Raw genomic sequence first — 19,707 nt, 5'->3', positions numbered from 1 at the left:
CCATTTAAAAAATGTGAAAAATGCTATATAATGTTAAAAGAATGTCCTAACTAGATGAGCAAATGATTGATCTTGGTGTGACAACTTTTTGATGACAGATGATGTTATTTTTTAATGTAGGTCCTGACCAGATACCTCTCAGGGAGGAATTTGAACAGATCATGCTGAAAGCTATGCAGGAGTTCACACTGAGAGAGCGATCCTTGCAAATGAGTGGTCAGTGTATCTCAGTGTCACCAGGTCAACTCCCTTGGCTTGCTAGGTTAATCACCAGTGTATCTCAGGACCTGGTGCATGTGGTTGTTACCCAGAATTCTCTGGCTGAAGGCATTTCAGAAACTCTGAGATCTCTCAATGAAATGAAACATCAGCAAAGGCTACCAGATTATGTTGTTGCAATCTGTGCATCAAAGAATAGAGGAAATGAGTTCTGTGTAGTAGTCTTAGGTGAGTAACTTTACAATATGATGCAGTTACATGTGCAGTTGCATTATGCATTTTGATCAAGTGGTTCATCTTTAACCTCTCTTTAATAGTTTTTGTTCCCCTTTTACACTTGTGCAATAATATTTCTCTTTCTCCTTTTATTCCACTAGGACTTTTTGTGTAGTAGTGTCTACAGGGACATTGGCTGGAGAGGGAAGAATAGCTGCATGATTTCCAGCAGCTCCTCCCTGAAGCAGATTCACTAGCCTTACAGGGTCCCTATGCTTGGGATAGCTGAAACCTTGCTCTTCTGCATGGCTGCCTTGGGGAATGGGCCCAAAGTGTCCCTTATGCAAAATAGTGTGCATATCTTTCCCTAGGTTACATGGCAACTATACTATTTTTACATTGTAATGCTGACCACCTGATCCAATGACTAGACTACAATTATTTTGCATAAGAATATAAAATATAGGGCACTGTTTCTGCCAGGCTGTTTTTTCCACAACAGGCCTTTATAATAAAGTTGTGTGCACATGTGTATGTGTATGTGTATGCCTGAAAGATGAATTTGTGACTACACTCCTCCCTTTATTATGTAAACAAATTAGTCTTGTCCCATTTTTTTCTCTCTGGTGGACAACTTCCTCTTCACATTTTACCAGAATTTTCCATCCCTTCTGAGGAGCAAGTTCTTATACTGTATACCTCCTTTTGCTACAGAATAGCTCATGGACCCACATGTCTGTGAACAGTAGCTTGCAAAGAATGTGCTAAAATGACAGAATATATTCTCCTGTGTCCTATCAGAATAGACTTGACTGTGTTTCTTGTTGATACCCCCCAATCTCTTCTGCAAAAGGCAGGAGAGACCCAACGCTGAAGATTAGTAGAGCATGTCACTTCCATAAGGCCGTTACGTACTGGGGAGTTTATAATGAGAATGCACTGTATTTAACCTCGATCTGTCCTTTCTGTTCTCTAGGTCAGTATCAGTCTAGAGCACTGGCAGAAAGCATGCTGACAACCAGTGAGTTTTTAAAAGAGATCAGTTATGAGCTCATCACAGGAAAAGTTAGTTTCTTGGCATCACATTTCAAAAACACGTCTTTGGGTGAGTGAGTTTAAGGATCTGAAGTTTCTACTAACGGATGAATCTCCTGATTCTTTTGTGCATCTTCTTCTGTTCAGGGGTTAATGTAAGGCGCAGGGAGCAAAGTGCAGCTCCCCATCCTCTATTAAAAGCCGAGGAAGAGCTCTCCTTCTCTCACTGCCTTGGTGTAGTGAGCATGAAGGCGTGTTCTTTCTCTCTTCCTCGGCTGGGCAGCGAGAGCTCCTCATCCTGTTACAATCTATTTTAACCGCTTCATAGGCTGAATCTGATTGTGGGGCATCCATAGTTGCTTGGGGCTTCTGTGTGCTAATCAGTCAACATATTTTCAGAGTATTTGTTCCATTGCGATCATCAAATGTTACTGCAAGCTGTAAAGGAGCAACTGTGAAACATCCAACTGTGGTTTTCTTTTGGTGTTGAACTTTATACAAATGCCCAGTCACTAGAAAAACTGAGGATAGTCAATGTGACATATTGGAACATGTGTTATAAAGATTTTCATCACTTATCTTTAATTCCTTCCAGACATATTTTATTTTTTAAATTCTTAAATAGGTGATGATTTGGACAAGTTGCTAGAGAAAATGCAGCTGCAACGAGGGGACAATGTTGTAATCCCTTTTAATGGAGATGTTAGTGAATGTGTGTCATCTCAGGAGGCAGCTACCATGGTTTCAACACAAGACTCGGGTAATGTTTTTCTTTGCTGGATTTCATAAAATGCATGTGCCACAAAGTAGTCTGAGGACACTGTTCAGCCAGGCCAAAATTGTTAGTATCACTGGCTGAAAACAAAAAGAAAACGACAGCAATAATCTTGACCAAGTTTCAGAGTAACAGCCGTGTTAGTCTGTATTCGCAAAAAGAAAAGGAGTACTTTGTGGCACCTTAGAGACTAACCAATTTATTTGAGCTACAGCTTCATCCGATGAAGTGAGCTGTAGCTCACGAAAGCTCATGCTCAAATAAATTGGTTAGTCTCTAAGGTGCCACAAGTACTCCTTTTCTTTAATCTTGGCCAAGGTTCTTTCATAATAACTTTACTACAGCACAAAAAGCTTCCTCTTTCTACCTTTGACAGTTCTCAAGCTAAAATATTTTTGCTCTAAGTTTGTGCTACAAACTAACTGGAGCATACAGAAATTCCCATTTATGGCTGACTCTCTGGACTGATCGCACCCTGTTACGCCTGGAGAGGAAGTATGGTCTTGAGCTTAAAGCACAAGAGATCTGTATTCTGTTTCTGATTGTGTCTAGACTGCTTATGTGACCTTGTGCAAGTGTCTTAGCCAACTTAGCCGTGATACACCTCAGTTTCCATATGTGTAAAATGCTGATTATACCTACCACACACAGGTGCTATGAGGCTTAATCAGTGTTTGGAAAGTGCTTTAAGTTTCTTGTATAAAAAGTGTTCTAGAAGTACAAATACCACTATTATTTAATTATATTGTTCAGTGTGATATGTAATATACAGTCACAATGGATGAGCTGAAGATGGACTTCCTGTCTTAATGTTGAATTTAATTACCTCTTACCTTTTCAGAACATTACCGTTCAACATTTGTTTTTATATAATAGTATTGGCAAAATAAGTAAAACTGATTTTCTATGAGTTCTGAGATTCCTTTGGGGCCAGTAATAAGGCAAGTGATGGATAAATTTGAAACCTTGATGAGGTCTTGCCTTCACTGGGAAAAAAGGGTGTGTTCTTAACTCAAGCAAGCTAACAAGGTAAAATCCTACTGAAGACAAAGCAGTTTGTAGCCTGAGCAGAGGACAGTAGTTCAAGTTAAAAAATAGGCTGTCTAGTGAAGACAATACCTTAAAAGTTCAGCTTGGGTTTTATTTGAAGAATGAACAAAGTTTTGGGCCAATTCTTATTTGTGGTTACTGTTCCTGTGCAGTAACTTGCCTTTTGTGAAGGGACACACCCTTACACTGGTATGGAGGAAGCTAGCGAGCTCCTCTGGGCCTGTTTCAAGCTAATAAGATGCACCTGCAAGGGTTGTTCAGCCTGGAGGGGGAGGAGCTTAAAAGGGGGGAAACTTACCACAGGAAGAAGGCTCCTCCACCCAGAGACTGCTGGTAACAGAGATAGTCTAACTGAGGAGAAGACAGTCATGAGATGCACTAACAACAAAGCAATATGCCCTAGGAAGAGGGGAAGAAGGTAAACCCCACAAAGGGGCAATAAACTCTGAGAGACTGAGCCCTTACCCCTGTATCTCTAGGGGCTGTCTGAGAGACTGGTCCTCGTGCCAGCCAGATCCTCCTCCTCTTGCAAGAGGAAGGGAAGAGGAGGAGCCAATCCCCTGCCCGTGGGCAGTTGCCCTCAGACAGCTTCCCCAAGAGCCGCCAACTGGGGGAGAAGAGAAGGTGAACAAACCACAGTGAGACCTGGGGAGAGGGGTCAGAGAGCCCCACCACCCCCACAAATGGGGGAGAACATGGGTAAACTATGCCTGATACAAGGGGTCAAAAAAAAGGGGGGGGGAAGCCTTTGAGGTGTTTGAGCTCAGCTGCTCCACACACATTGGAACTGGAGCATAGTATAAGTGGGTAGCGGAGAGGCAGTAGCAAGGTGTCCAACAACAGCAGTTTCTTCAGCAGTGGACCGCCCAGCAGCAGGTTAAAGCCACCCAAAACAATACCTGCTGAGGCAACTGATGACCCAGCAGCAAGAGTTCCCAAAGGAAATGTTACAGCAGATAGTACCAACCCTATGTCCACAAGGGGAGACGGGAGCGTCACGCTTCCACTGAAGGGGTCCCTTCACCTGCACCAGAAAAGCTCACCAAAATGGGGCTGGAGGATGACCTTGAAGCCTTTTTAGTCACGTTTGAGAGGGTGGCACTGGAAGCCCAGTGGCCTCTAGAATGATCTGCTCCAATCCTGGCCCCTTACTTGATGGGTCTGGCACAGTCCACCTCCTGTAATCTGGATTTGGAGTGGGTGAAAGATTACAAGCAAGTGAAGTCCACCATCTTGGACTATTTGGGTATTTCAGAAGAGACCCACTGCCAGTGGTTTATGGACAAGAGATACCCCAGGGGGGCGTGATCCTGAATAGTAGCACAATGGCTGAAAGAACACTGCTGGAAGTGGCTCCATCCAGAGGAATACTCAGGGACCTAAGTAGCTGAGGCCATTGTAACGGAGGAGTTTATAAAGATTATTGCCCATGGGGGACAAGGAGTGGGTACTACGGCGTCACTCAGGGACGCTATCAAAAGCAGTCAGGTTAATGGAGGACTTTGTAGAAGCTGAAGGATCACTAAAGGCAGAGTCAACCTGGACGTCAGCAGGGCAAGGGACGTGGGAGGGAGGTGAGCCAGAGCCCACAGCAGTCTACCACAGGGAGTCAGTCCTAACGGCGTCCTCCCAGATGGACAGACTGCCACTTAGGCCCAAGGCAGCCCTGGGGAAAAGGAGGCAGAGTGCAAGTGCAATGCTGCCAGAGGGACCACGGGGTACCCTAGACTACTGAAGCATGGCTCACAGATGGAGGTCCATCCAGCACTCCGCAGGCAGACTTCCCTAAACCTAGGAAAGAGGCTGGCAACCCAGCCCATTAACATGCTATTCTTGTGGACAGACAAGGTACATTAAGAGGGAGTGAAAGCTGATGGAATGTGAATACGCCCAGGCCTGGAAAAAAAAACTCCCCCTAAGTTGATGGTACCTGTCATAGTCAAAGGGAAGCTGATTCAAGGATTTTTGGACTCTGACTGCAGCCAGATGGTGGTCCAGACCTCCATGGTGGGAAGTGACGCTACTCCTAAGAACATGATTCACCTTCAATGTATCCATGGCGATGTCAAGTCCTACCTCAGCCAGCAGCTACAGCTGATGGTGGGAGCCCATACTGTGGTCACCACCGTAACTGTAGCAGAAAAGTTGGCCTATGCTGTGATCATAGGCTGAGACGGGTGCTTATTTTTTTTTGGCAGGTCATTAATACCTAGCTCTCAGGTGCAAACACGAACAGGGGTCAAGTGGGGATACCAGCTCCCCAGAGCTTGGAAAGTCTTAGAGAAGCTGACAACCCCGAGGAAGGGATGTCCCGAGCAACACAGCCACAGACCCCCACAGGGGAGGAAGAGGCAGGCCATCAGGACCTGGAAGCTCTCCTATGGGACAGGAATTTTTTGTTAGAACACAGGAACAACTCTATATTAAACTGTGCATGTGAGCAACTGGACCCCATAAATGGAGAAGTGACAGAGTCTCAGGGAGGTGAACGATACCCACACTTTGCACTTAAGAAGGGGTGCTTGTATTGAATCGAGAAGATTCAGCAAACTGGGTTGGTGAGGAACCAGCTGCTAGTACCACGCCAGTACCACCAGGCCGTGGTACAGCTGGAGCATGATATCCCCTGTGCAGGACCCTTGGGATGAGAAAATACGTTGGCTTGCATATTAGCCCAATGCTACTGGCCAAGTGCACACCATTAGGTGAGAGAATACTGTTCCTCCTACCCAGAATGTCAGCTAATCAGCAGCAGGGGGATCCCTAAGGCACCCTTAGTCCTTCTGCCCTTGATTGAGACCCCTTGGAAAGGATAGGGGTGGACATGGTCGGACCTCTAGAAAAAACTGCAGCAGGGCATCTGTACATACTTGTGATGCAACGAGGTATCTGGAAGCTGTTCCTCTCCACTACCCAAAAGTGACAGCCATAGCTCCACAGCTCTCGAAGCTCTGCTCACACATAGGGTTTCCCTGCAAAATATTAACAGACCAAGGGTCTAAATTCACTTCCCAACTGATACAAGAATTATGCTCCCTCCTAAAGGTCAAGTCCTTGGAGACCTCAGTGTACCACCGCAGATCAATGGTTTAATAGAGTGGCTTAATAAGACACTGAAAGGGATGTTGAAGTGCTTTGTCAATGACAACCCCAAGCAGTGGGACCGGCTACTCCCAATACTCCTGTTTGCCATAAGGGAGGTCCCACAAACCTCTACGGGGTTCTCCCCATTTGAGTTGCTCGATGGTTGCCAACCATGGTGCATCTTGGACTTGCTATGAGAAGGCTGGAAGAAGACGACATGGGGGCCTTAAGTACGACCCAATATATCTTGCAGTTAAGGGTGCAACTCGGAAACATAGGCGGAGGGGGGGTCGCCAGGAAGAATTTGAGGAAGGCCTAGCACACCTAGGAACAAAATTACAATAGGGAAGCATGACTACGGACTTTTCAGCTGGGTGACCATTTTCTACTACTACTGCCCACATCTGAGTCCAAATTAATAGCCCGATGGCAGGGTCCATTCAAAGTGGTCAGGTAGGTAAGGCCTGTAGACTGAGATCAGACTATCTGAGTGGAGGAAGGAAATCAAGGTCTATCACGTGAACCTTCTCAAACCTTGGAGGGCGCAGGAGGCCCTGCTGATAACTCCTATTCTAGCAGAGCCAGAATTGAGGCCCCAGGTGCCCAGTGATGAAGCTCCAGGAGCAATACTGGGGGTGAATTGCTGTCCCCTGCAGAAAGGAAACAACTCCTCCAACTAATCGGGGACTTTGCAACAGTGTTCTCCAACTGTCCATGGAGAATGTAATTGGTCCAACATTACCTAGAGACTACCGCAGGCCAGGTAGTTTGAGAGAACCCTTGACCATTGCCACAAAAGATGTAGGATACGGTCTGAGAGGAAGTACAAGCGATGCTGGAGATGGGGATGATTATAGAATACAGAAGTGAATGGAGGGGCCCCATAGTTCTCGTTCCCAAATCAGACAGTATGGTTCAGTTCAGCATCAACTTCAGGAAGGTCAGTACCATCACAAAATTCAACACCTACTCAGTGCCAAGGATGGACGAGTTATTAGAATGTCTGGGACCGGCAGAGCACCTGAGCACTATTGATCCCCTTATCCCCTTCCTTGCAAGAGAAAACTGCTTTCTCCACCCATTTTGGGCACTTCCAATTTAAGACCATGCCTTTTGGCCTCCATGGAGCTGCCGCTACCTTGCAATGACTTATGAATAAGATCCCCAACTCCTACCATCAGTATGCGGTGGCCTACATTGATGATATTGTCGTCTACAGTCCCTCCCGGGGAAGATCACTTTCAGCATTTAAGAGCAGAGTTTAAAAGCGCTACAGGAGGCAGAAATTCTGGCCAACTCAGCAAAATGTAACCTATGTAGCTGTGAGTAAAGTAACCTATTTGGGGTGCCACATAGGAGGTAACTTGGTGAAGCTGGTGGTCAGTAAGATGCAGGCTTTCAAAGCATGTCCTGTCCACCAAACAGAGGCAGTCGGATGTTTTCTTGGCCTGGCAGGATATTACTGGTGGTTTGTCCCCAGCTTTGCCTCAATCCCCGCCTCCCTCCCCCCGCGCCAATGAACCTCATAGAAAACAACAACCCTAAGAAGATCCATTGGGATGAGAAGCATGAGGAAGTGTTCGGGGAACTGAAAACATGCCAGGCACCCATGCTCTTCAGCCATGATTTTTCTTTGGAATTTATATTATGCACAGATGCTTCTGACATCTGCACCATCCTCTCGCAAGACTTCCAAGGGGAAGAACACCCAGTTCTATACCTAAGCAGGAAGCTATCATCTAGGGAAAAGTCATACTCCATTATTGAAAAGGCAGCATTAGCTGTCAAATGGATGGTAGATGCCCACAGCTATTACCTTTTGGGTAGACCCTTTTCCCTGATCATTGATCACACACCCCTACACTGGATCCAGACTACGAGGGATATGAACCCCTATATAACGAAGTGGTACCTTGCACTATAACCTTATAGTTTCCAAGTACAATACCAGGCGGGAAAGGACTATGCTAACACCGATTTCTTTTCATGGGAGATTAGGGATGGAGACAACCCACCCCTGAACAGCCTTTCTGTCTTGTGGGGTGGGATATGTGAAGGGACACACCCTCACATTGTATGGAGGAGACTAACAAGCTCCTCTGGGCCAGTTCGACACTAATGAGATGTACCTGCAAGGCTTGTTCAGCCTAGAGGGATCTTAAAGGGAGGGAACTTACCCCAGGAAGGGGCGGTGAACAGGAAGAAGGCTGCCGCACCCAGAGACTGCTGGTAACAGAGGTAGTCCAGCCGAGGAGGAGACAGCTGTGTCAACCAGATCCTCCTCTATTGCAAGGGAAAGGGAAGAGGAGCAGTAAACCTCCTGCCTGCAGGCAGGTGCTCTCAGAGAGACCCCGAAGGGCCGCCAACTGTGGGAGAAAAGAAGGGTAAACAGTGGACAGTGGGACCTGGGGTCCTCTTTCCCCCCCCCCCCCCCACTTTAAAATCTCAGTATTTAGTTAACTGATTGTTTCTAACTGTTCAGAGTTTATTTTTGGGTTTTAAATTGTACATTTAGGGCCAAATCCTTTCTCAGTTTTTACTCAGCCTTTACTCAGGCAGAACTCTTAATGAAGGCAGTGGGAATTTGCCTGAATATATAGGAACATAAGAATGGCCATAATGAGTCAGACAAATGGTCTGTCTAGCCCAGTGTCCTGTCTCCCAACAGTAGCCTGTACCAGACTCTTCACAGCGCAATTATCAAGTGATCCATCCCTTCTTGTCTAGTCCCAGCTTCTGGAAGTGAGAGGTTTAGGGATAACATCCCCTTGCTACAAGTTCCACAGGTTGACTGTGTGTTGTGTGAAAAAGTACTTCCTTATGTTTGTTTTTAAGATTGCTGCCTATTAATTTCATTGGGTGACCACTGGTTCTCGTGTTATGTAAAGGAATAAATAACACTTCCCAATTCAGTTTCTCTACACTATTCATGATTTTATAGACCTCTATCATATCCCCCATTGGTAAGCTCTTTTCCAAGATGAACAGTCCCAGTCTTTTTAATCTGTCTTCATAAGGAATCTGTACCACCCCCTAATAATTTTTGTTGCCCTTCTCTGTACCTTTTCCAATTATTATATATTTTTTTGAGATGGGGTGACTAGAACTGCACGCAGTATTCCAGGTGTGGGCATACCATGGATTTATATAGTGGCATTATGATATTTTTCTGTCTTATTATATATCCCTTTCCTAACGGTTGCTAATAGTGTGTTTGCTTTTTTGACTGCCACCACACATAGAACAGGTTTTTTAGAGAACTGTGCGTGATGACTCCAAGATCTTTCTTGAGTGGTAGCAGCTAATTTAGACCCCATAATTTTGTATGTATAGTTGAGATTGTTTTCCAATGTGCATTACTTTGCACTGATCAACATTGAATTTAATCTGCTGTTTTCTTGCCCGGACACCCAGTTTTGTGTCCCTTTGATCCCTTTTTTGTGTCCCTGTGTGATCCCTTTTTTAACACTTTGCAGTCAGCTTTGGACTTAACTATCTTGAGTTATTTTGTATCGTCTGCAAATTTTGCCATCTTAACTGTTTACCCTCCTTTCCAGATAATTTATGAATATGTTGAGCAGCATTGGTCCCAGTATAGATCATTGAGGGATCCCACTATTTATCTCTCTTCTCTTAGAAAACTAACTCTTTATTCCTGCCATTTGTTTCCTATCTTTTAACTGGTTACATATCCATGAGAGAATCTTCCCTCTTATCACATGACTGCTTAGTGGCTTAAGAGCATTTGGTGTGGGCCCTTTTCAAAGACTTTCTGAAAGTCCAAGTACAATATACTATATCAACTGGATCAGCCTCGTCCACCTGCTTGTTAACTCCCTCAAAGAATTCTAATAGATTGGTGAGGCATGATTTCCCTTTACATAAGCTATGTTGACCCTTCCCCAACACATCATATTCATCTGTATTTGATAATTCTGTTCTTTACTACAGTTTCAGCTAATTTGCCTGGTATTAAAGTTAGGATAATTGGCCAGTATTGCCTCTGGAGCCTTCTTTAAAAATCAGCATTACATTAGCTATCTTCCAGTCATCTGGTAGACAGACTTATTTAAGTGATAGGTTGCATACCACAATTAATAAATTTGCAATTTCATATTTGAGTTCCTTGGGTGAACACCATCTGGTCCTGGTGACTTATTACTGTGCAGGTTATCAATTTGTTCCCAAGCCTCCTCTGACACTTCAATCTGGAACAGTTCCTCAGATTTGTCACCTAAAAAGAATGGCTCAGGTGTGGGAATCTCCCTCACATCCTCTGCAGTGAATACTGATACAAATAATTCATTTAGTAAAGACTGAATAAAACCTGAGAGGCCAGTCTGCCCCACTTACGTACATTGTGTAATGCCTTACTCCACAAGTAGCTGCATGGAAATCAATAACGTAAGCATGGCAGAATTGGCACTCAACATTTGGCCCAAAATATCCTCAAATTGTTACCTAAAATACAAAGATGTTAGTTGTATATTGCTTAAAATAAACAAACTATTACTATATGTTATCTTTTTAAATGGTTTTATTTTTGTTTTTTTAAATAATTTTCTCCCAGGCACATCTTTGAGCCAAGTTTTCCATCCATCCGCACTGGTTTTTGTAATAGGAAAACAGACAGAGCCATAACTAAAATGTTACTACAAGGTAAAATTTGGTAGTAGTACGTTAAGAGTTTAAATTGTTCAGGACTAGCGAAGTGTACATAAAAGTGCATAGAATATACCCACTAACTATTTTTAAGTTTAGGACTGAACCTGCTCTTTGGCAGATGTGAACATTGACACATGCTTAGAGAAAACATTTCTCTAAATGGTATAACTCCAGGCCCCAAAGTTTTCGTAGCTAGCTTTGACGCAACTCCTTCCATAAGGTTTCCATGTACATCCATGACTAAGCTGCCTTAAAATCAGGACTTCTGCTCCACCTCTTGATTGAGGGTCTTTGGTCTCTCACTCAACCTTTCATTCCAGTCCATTTCCATAAACAAGTGGCCAGTCTGTTGCTGTCATGGTCACACACCCGAGAAGGTAGAAACTATGATGGTTTGACTTTTCAGGTAAGTTCTCACCAATTGGCTTGCCACCCAGTAAATGAGAAGTGTGTCAGTGTCGTCACAGCAGAGCAGTAGGTGTCATTCCATGGGGTCTGAGCACAGCAGTCTCAGCGGTGTATGGCTGCTCCACATGTGTTGGCATGTTCAAGGAACTGTATGTGGCAAGAGAAGGTTAGACCTACATGCATTGCTTCCCTTAATGGTTGCAATTCAGGCACTGAGGTTAGGCACTGAGGTTTCACTGAGTTGCAGCCTTGTAAAGCTTCAGATCACTTCATGCAATGAAAAAATGGCCACTACCCTGCTGAGAGTATCTTGTATGTAACCAAATTTTGATCTGAAAAGTAGATTCTGTGGTGGTGATGTACACCAGTTTCACCATAAATCTAGGATTTATTCTGTTTGATGTACATCTATTTGATGATGTAAACCAGATTACATCTATTGGATGATGTAAACCAGAGTATTTTGAAGGCTGCTGTTTAATGTAAAATAATTTAAATTTTGATGCTTTTTTTTTTTTTTTTTTTTTTACTAGATTTGGATATTGCCACTTTCCAAATTTATCAGCCACAGCTTACAGTTGCCAGAAAGCTTTTGTCCCAGGTATGTGCTATAGCAGACAGTGGCAATCAAAGCCTGGATCTGGGCCACTTCAGCAAAGTAGACTTCATCGTTATAGTCCCTCGTTCAGAGGTTCTGGTGCAGCAAACCCTTCAACGGATTCGACAATCAGGTAATGGGATGGGGAGGAAAGCAGTGTATTAAATCAAAACTGGGTATGTATGTATCCCTGTTATATAGTGCTAGAGTAAACTGCTAAAAAAATTATTCTGGAGGTCCCAGCTTTGTTCAGTTATTTAGTGTCACATGTAAGTTCTAAAGATTGGACCAACTGCATTTACTGTGTAGGTGGCAATAGGCATTGCCATATTTACCTAAAGACTGAAAGAGCTATGACCTGAGCTATAACATCTAGCAGTTGAAATGAGAGAACTGGGATGAACAAATGGCTTTTCATTTTGCCCCCACAATAGTATATTCATAGGAACACAGGCATTGCCATACTAAGTCAAATAGTGGTCTCTCTAGTCCAGTGTCCTGTGTCTGGCAATTGCCAATAGCCGATATTTCAGAGAAAGGTGCAAGAAACCCCTTAGTGGATAATTAATGGAATAACCTGCCTATTGAAGTTTCTTCCTCCCCCTATCAGTTAGTGGTTGGCTTATGCTCTGAAGCATGAGGGTTTATATCGTTTTTAAAAATTGTCATATTTAGTATAACTATGGATTATTTATATAAATGGCTAATAATTTTTTAATCTTATTAAGCTCTCGGCCTCTGTCTTGTTGCAATAAGTTCCATGTGATAATTATGCATTCTGTTTAAAAAAAAAGTTTTTATCAATTTTAAACATGTTGTCCTTCAATTAATTTGATATTTCCTTGCTCTTGCTCTCATATAATGAAAAGGTAGAGGGATTTCCAATGCAACTTCTCTATACATTTTTTTATATGCCTACCACAGAATCATCGAAATATGTAGGACTGGAAAGGACCTTGAGGGGTCATCTAGTCCAGTTCCCCCCCACGCTGAGGCTGGATCAAGTATACCTAGATCATCCCTGACAGGTGTTTGTCTAACCTGTTCTTAAAACCTCCAGTGATGGGGATTTCACAATATCCCTTGGTAACTTATTCCAGTACTTAACCATCCGTATGGTTAGAGTTTTTCCTAATATCTAACCTAAATCTCCCTTGCTACAGATTAAGCCCATTACTTCTTGTCCTACCTTCAGGGGACATGGAGAACAATTGATCATAGTCCTGTTTATAACAGCCCTTGACATATTTGAAGATTGTTTTCAAGTCGTCGTTCTCCTCTCCTTTTCTCAGGACTAAACATGACCAATTTTTTTAACCTTTCCTCACAGGTCAAGTTTTCTAAACCTTTTTTCATTTTTGTTGCTCTCCTCTGGACTCTTTTCAGTATGTCCATATCTTCCTTAAAGTGTGGTGCCCCAAAACACTGTAACTGAGGCCTTACCGGTGCCGAGTAAAGTGGGAGGTTACCTTCTGTGTCTTACATACAGCACTGCTGTTAATACACCCCAGAATACTTCGCTTTTTTTGCCAGTGCATCATATTGTTGCCTCCTATTAAATCTGTGATACATTGTAACATCTAGATCCTTTTCTACAGTGCTACAGCCTAACCATTTCCCATTTTGTAGTTGTGCATTTGATTTTTCCTTCAAGCGTAACACTTTGCATTTGTCTTTTGAATTTCATCTTGTGGATTTCAGATCAATTCTCCAATTTATCAAGTCATTTTGAATTCTAATCCTGTCCTCCAAAGTGCTCTAGCAACCTCTCCCAGCTTGGTGTCATCTCCAAAATGTATAAGCACGCTCTCCGCTCCATTGTCCAGGTCGTTAATGAAAATATTGACTAGTACCAGACCCAGCACAGACCCTTGTGGGAACCCTCTAGATATGTCCTCCCGGTTTGACAGCGAATCATGAGAACTACTCTGGTTTTTTTTAACTAGTTGTGCACCCACTTTATAGAATTTCATCTAGATCACATTTCCCTAGTTTGCTTATGAGACTGTCATGTGGAACTGTGTCAAGCATTCCTGAAATCAAGTCTTCTCGTTTATTTTCCCCATAAAAACTAAAACAGTCGCCGTCTTTTCAGTGACTCCTGATAAAGAAAGCCTCCCATACATCTAATGTATTTGGTTGTCCATCTCTGAATCCCTTCTCTTTCTGCTTTGATATTATTTTTGACATAAGGTGACAACAACTTAACACATTATTTGAAAAGAGGGTGCCTCATTGATTTATATAATGGCATTATTATTTTCTCTTCCATTCCTCATACAGTCTAACACTATGTTTCCTATTTTGCTGCTCCTGTGCACTGAGAAGAGGTTCTCTCTCAGCTGTTCTTTATGCTCAGGTTGAATATAATAATTTCCAAGACAGCTTACAGGGATTGCAGGCAAGCTGCTATTGTACTTCCTTCCCATTGGAGTAGGCTGGAGGAATATGGCAGTAATTTTAGTTTTGTTTGAGGGGAATAGAAAAGATTGACCCAATATTGGGAAGAGGCATATGTAAACTTATGAATTTTTGAAGGGGATTCACAAGTATTTTTTCTCAGGTATCCATCTAGTGGGAAGAATATATTAGCCAAGTACAGGGAAACTAAACTTATTGTCATTGAGTCTGACCCAACTCAATGCCATATTGAAGATTCTTATATAGATCTAAATTATTTTTTTCTAGTAATGTTATGAGTCTCCAGTCTGCTTATCAATCCATCCCCTTGGAGGAAATCTAGAAGTGAGGAAATAACTTTCACTCACCACGGTGAAAGTAAATCTATCCCAGTAACGCCAAAGTGTCAGTGTAGACACTGCGCTCGGTTTTGTCACAGTAAATGGTCTCCAGGAGGTGTCTCACAATGCCCATCCTGACCACTCTGATCAGCAGTTCAAACTCCACTGCCCTGCAGCCAGGTAAACAAGCATCCACCCTTCCCCCTTTAAAGCCCTGGGCCTTTTTGAAATTCCACTTCCTGTTTGCTCAGCGTGGAGCACTCACATCGCATCTTCCCAGCTAACCATGGCAGCTCTCCCTCTTGGACCACTGTGAAGCAGGTGGATTTGCTGAGTATATGGGGAGACTAGGCTGTCCAGTCCCAGCTTTGCTCCAGTTATAGGAACTTCGATACCTACTGGCAGATTTCCCGTGGGTTTTATGAGAAGGGCTACGAATGGGACACGGTGCAGTGCTGAGCGAAGATAAAGGAGCAGAGGCAGGCATACCAGAAGGCAAGAGAGGCAAACCGTGGCTCTGGTGCTGTGCCCAAGAGCTGCCGCTTCTCTCAGGAGCTGGATGCCATCCTTTGCAGTGATTCCACCTGCACCACCAGGGACACTTCGGAGGGGCTGGAGGCAGCGGACAGTGGACCTAACCCCGAGGACAAAGTTGTGGATGAGGAGGTGGAGTTGGAGGATGTTGTGGAACCCATGAAAGGGTCGTGTGGTGTGGCGAGTCAGGAACTCTTTTCCACTCCGGAGGGGTCTAGTCCATCCCAGCACTCCATCTCCGGTGAGCATAATGCAGGAGAGGAGGCCCCTGGTAAGTGATCTTTTTGAGTTGATGCTGCTTGGTTATAGGATGTACAGCTGTCCTTTGCTCTGTATACTGTGGAAGTGGGTGAAGGGAGAGAAATGTGTAAGACTAGCTGTGTTTCAGTGTGCTTCATATTCCCCTGCTGCCCTACTTAGCTGCACAGAACAGGGTGTTGATGCACACTGAGATTTCACGGGACTCCTCCAGAGAAATCTTTAGAAAACTTTCCTGGAGGCACTCAGAAACTTGTGCAGGGACCAAAGCGGCACACAGGCAAGCAGCATAGGGACCAGGTCTGAAGCTGCATGCATGCAGGAGATGCACCCTTTCATCCTTGCTTACCCTCAGGAGTGAGATGGCTTCAATGACCGCTGTCTGTGGAAAATGGTGGTAGAATTTACAATATTGTCCTGTCGCCTTCACTGATCCTCTGAAAACATCACCTATATCCTTTGCCCCATCTTGAACACCCATCCCTCACCTGGGCCGAACTCCCCATGTTTAGGGTGTTCACTGAGATGTGTGCGTGCCAAGGGACAGTGAGAAACTGATTAGTATGTTAAAAGAGGTGTATTTTACTATAATGATTCAATGCTGTGCGTGAACTAACAATCATGCTTCTATGTATTGTTTCTTGTGTTACTGCAGATGTGGCCTTCAGGGGAACCCCCTACAAACCGGAGAAGTGCCTCTACCAGATGAGAAAGCGACCAAGGCAGAGCAAGGAGGACATGTTCCGAGAGGTGATCCAATCCTCCTGAGTCAGAAAAAAGAGAACACGGGGAGTTAAGACAAATGGAAAGGTGGGAAAGAAAGGACAGTGTGGAGCACATTCTGAAGGCTCAGGAGCAGATGATAAAAGTGATGGAGGAGCAAACAGAGATGGTGAAGTCCCTAATCACACTGCAGGCAGAACAAATGCGTGCTTGCCCACTCTTGCAGCCAATACAGAACTGTTTCCCATGTCCTCCCCAAATGCTTCCCGCACATTCCTTGTAACTTCCTGGAAATCTCGGTATCCCATTCACTCCACCCCTTAGGACAGCTTCCAAAATGATAGCTGGATTTACGCACAGCTATGACAGTCTGCCCTGCCCAATCCTGTTATCTCCCTACTCCAACTCTTTTATGTTTGTTAACTGGTGTTTAATAAAAACAAACTCTCTGAAAGATAACCAATCTTTATTTGTGTCCTACACATAGTGATTGCTTCTGGTAGTAAAACATACGTGCATTTTAATAATTCGCTGACTACAAATCCCACCCAGGAATCATCACAAGTTTTAGGCAAAATAAGATAACAGAAATTTATGAAGAAATTTATGCAGATTGCTTTATAGATATACACATTACTGGAGCTCATTATCAAAATGTTGCCTCAACGCCTCCCTGATTTGAATTGCCCCCCATTATACCCCTCTAATAGCTCTAGTGTCTGGCTGCACAAAATCAGCAACCAGGCGATCTTCCTCAGTGCTCCACCCTTGGGGAAACTTTTCATTCATAGCCTTACAAAGATTTTGGAGCATGCAACAGGCTACTATGACAATGGGAATGTTTTCCTCATTCAGATTTTTTAATCTGCCAAACGCACAATTCACGGTCATTCTGCACCTTCTCAGCCTATTGTTGAAGTGCTCCTTGCTGCTGTCCCTTTACCCGCTTCTACAGTATACAGCACAAAGGACAGCTGTACATCCTATAACGAAGCAGCATCAACTCAAAAAGATCACTTACCAGGGGTCTCCTCTCCTGCATCATGCTGACCGGATATGTAGTGCTGGGATGGGCTAGACCCCTCCGGAGTGGAAAAGAGTTCCTGACTCACCGCAAGACTGCATGACCCTTTTGTGGGCTCCACAATGTCCTCCAACTCCACCTCCTCATCCACAACTTTGTCCTCAGGGTTAGGTCCAATGTCCGCAGCCTCCAGCCCCTCTGAAGTGTCCTTGGTGGTGGATGTAGGATCACCACCAAGGATGGCGTCCAGCTCCTGATAAAAGTGGCAGCTCTTGGGCGCAGCACCGGAGTGATGGTTTGCCTCTCTTGCCTTCTGGTACGTCTGTCTCAGCTCTTTTATCTTTGCTCAGCACTGCACCATGTCCTGTTCGTAGCTCTTCTCACAAACCCCATGGGAAATCTGCCAGTAGGTCAATATGACTTTCCCACAAAAAACTCTATGCCTCTCGTCAAGGTGGTTTTATATTGTCGGCAAAACAGGAGAGTTTTGTTGGCAAAAGTAGCACTGTAGTGTGTACATATCTCCACTATTCTGTCGACAAAAGGCAACTTTTTTGACAAAACTTTGTAGTGTAGACAAGGCCTTATTTGTAGATAAAGGCAAAGGAATTTTTCTTTTTTTCTTTTTGGAAGGTGTTCTTGTTGACTTGGGCCTAGAAGAGAATGGGACAGCCTATCAAAGAGCTGAGAAATATGTAGTACGGCTAGATAATGAGATCCAAACTAAGTTTGAAGTTTTTATGAGACGGGTGAAGCAGAATCCATACACCTTGTTTGTGCTGGTTCACGACAATGCCCACATTGATTTAACAAGGTAAGTGCTTCACCATAACAAGGCAAAATTTATTCTACTATATATTATTACTCAGGATTTTTAATAAATCAAAATTATGATCTCAGCCTGATGTCTCCTTGTGCCCCAGGCATTTAAAAATTCATAACAGAAGTCATCATCTTTGTCCGTCCTAGATATTTCTTAAAACTATAATTCAGATTCATTTTAAGATTTAAGGTGAGGTCAACTTTAGACTTTTCAGTCCCTAGCAAGAATGCTCCTAGGGTTCCCTCTTTCATCCTTCTCCCTTTCCTCTGCATAGCCATTCTCATCCAACTTCTCATGTCTTTCCCAGTCCCATTTCTTTCCCATCTGTAACTGAGCAAAGTAGAAGAGAAAATGATAATCTTCCTTCCCCCGATCCCGCCTGTAGCCACAAACCAGTACTCTAGAACAAAGGAAAGGGCGAGGTTTTTTTTTCCCCCCTACCGAATGAGATCATCAGGGAGGAAACTGGTCTCCATTCTTCTACCTGTACATCACTGCACAAACAAACCACTTACTGTAATGCCCGGTGGCCATGGCACGTTTAGGGGGCAATCCAGAGCAGTAGTCCAGTGTGCATGGGTGGTCAGGTAGCCAGCAGGTCAATCTGTATTAGAAGAAGAGTGGGGCAATGGTCAGAGTTCTTGGACAGGTCAGCAGCTGGAAAATACAATCCAAGGGACTGGGTCACTGGGCTGGGAAGGTGAGATCAGGTGAGGTGTTGAGGCAGCAGGGGAAGCGAAGCAAGGCAAGGTGATCTGGTGAGCAACCAGTTGGCACTAGTCTATTGCTCAGACAGCTTCCTCTTCCTTTGTATAGTCCAGGTACACAATGAGAGTGCTGCCTGTCCATCCAATCAGAGGTTTGGGATGTGACTCCTGTAGGCCTCTGGTATGAAGGCTGTTGGTCGTGGGAGCCTGTTTAGGACATCGCTGTGGTATAGCAACTAAGGCTGCTGCTTAAGGACCTGGTGAGCCTGGGTTCAATACCAAGGTCCTGACATACCCAAACCTTCCCCATGTTAGCAAGCACAATAGTTAACTGTGATCTTCCCAGTTAGTCAGGTTGTTTAAGCCTGAGTATTTTTGTTTTGTTTTTATTTGAGTAGTACAGAAAATATAACTATTTGCTACAGAGAGATAACGAGAGTCATTTGTTTTCTCTTCCTTTAAATACAACCATGGTTACTTAAATTCGAAATAGTGATAAAGCATCATGAGCATGGAAGGTAAGTGTCAATGTTTAATCTGAGTGGCACAAAACACAGAGACTTTCTCTCCATGTGAAGTCCCATCATTACATGTCTTTTGGAAAATGAAGGCTATACATTATACTGCCTTGCTCCATGCAAGAATCAGCAAAAATTCTTACTTACGTAAAGACAGAGATAATTTGACCCATGAGAGCAAAATATATTCCTCCTTGTTTCACTGCTCAAGTATTCAGGTACCGTTTGTATGGTTTTGGGACACATTTGGACTGTTGAATTTTAGTAAACAAAATGCATTCTTGTTATTGTTTTCTCAAAACCAAATTAGTATTATGTTTTTATTGTGG

General features: G+C 43.8%; 1 protein-coding gene across 15 annotated transcripts in view; it reads left to right on the top strand.

Moving 5' to 3' along the window:
* Positions 1–19,707, top strand: part of GREB1L (GREB1 like retinoic acid receptor coactivator) — a 224,323-nt gene that overhangs the window by 153,260 nt on the left and 51,356 nt on the right. For 14 of the 15 annotated variants that reach the window (XM_043539773.1, XM_043539770.1, XM_043539771.1 and 11 more), the window contains 5 exons: positions 121–447; positions 1,412–1,540; positions 2,096–2,230; positions 11,986–12,183; positions 17,964–18,144. In XM_043539773.1, the coding sequence (XP_043395708.1) occupies positions 121–447; positions 1,412–1,540; positions 2,096–2,230; positions 11,986–12,183; positions 17,964–18,144 (970 nt within the window). The remainder of the gene's footprint in view (positions 1–120; positions 448–1,411; positions 1,541–2,095; positions 2,231–11,985; positions 12,184–17,963; positions 18,145–19,707) is intronic. The other variant, XM_043539779.1, reaches the window with a different exon arrangement.

This window comes from Chelonia mydas, chromosome 2 (genome assembly GCF_015237465.2).
Source record: "Chelonia mydas isolate rCheMyd1 chromosome 2, rCheMyd1.pri.v2, whole genome shotgun sequence".
NCBI lineage: Eukaryota > Metazoa > Chordata > Testudines > Cheloniidae > Chelonia > Chelonia mydas.
The sequence above is the reverse complement of the archived record's forward strand: the minus strand, read 5'-3'. Positions and strand labels throughout refer to the sequence as shown.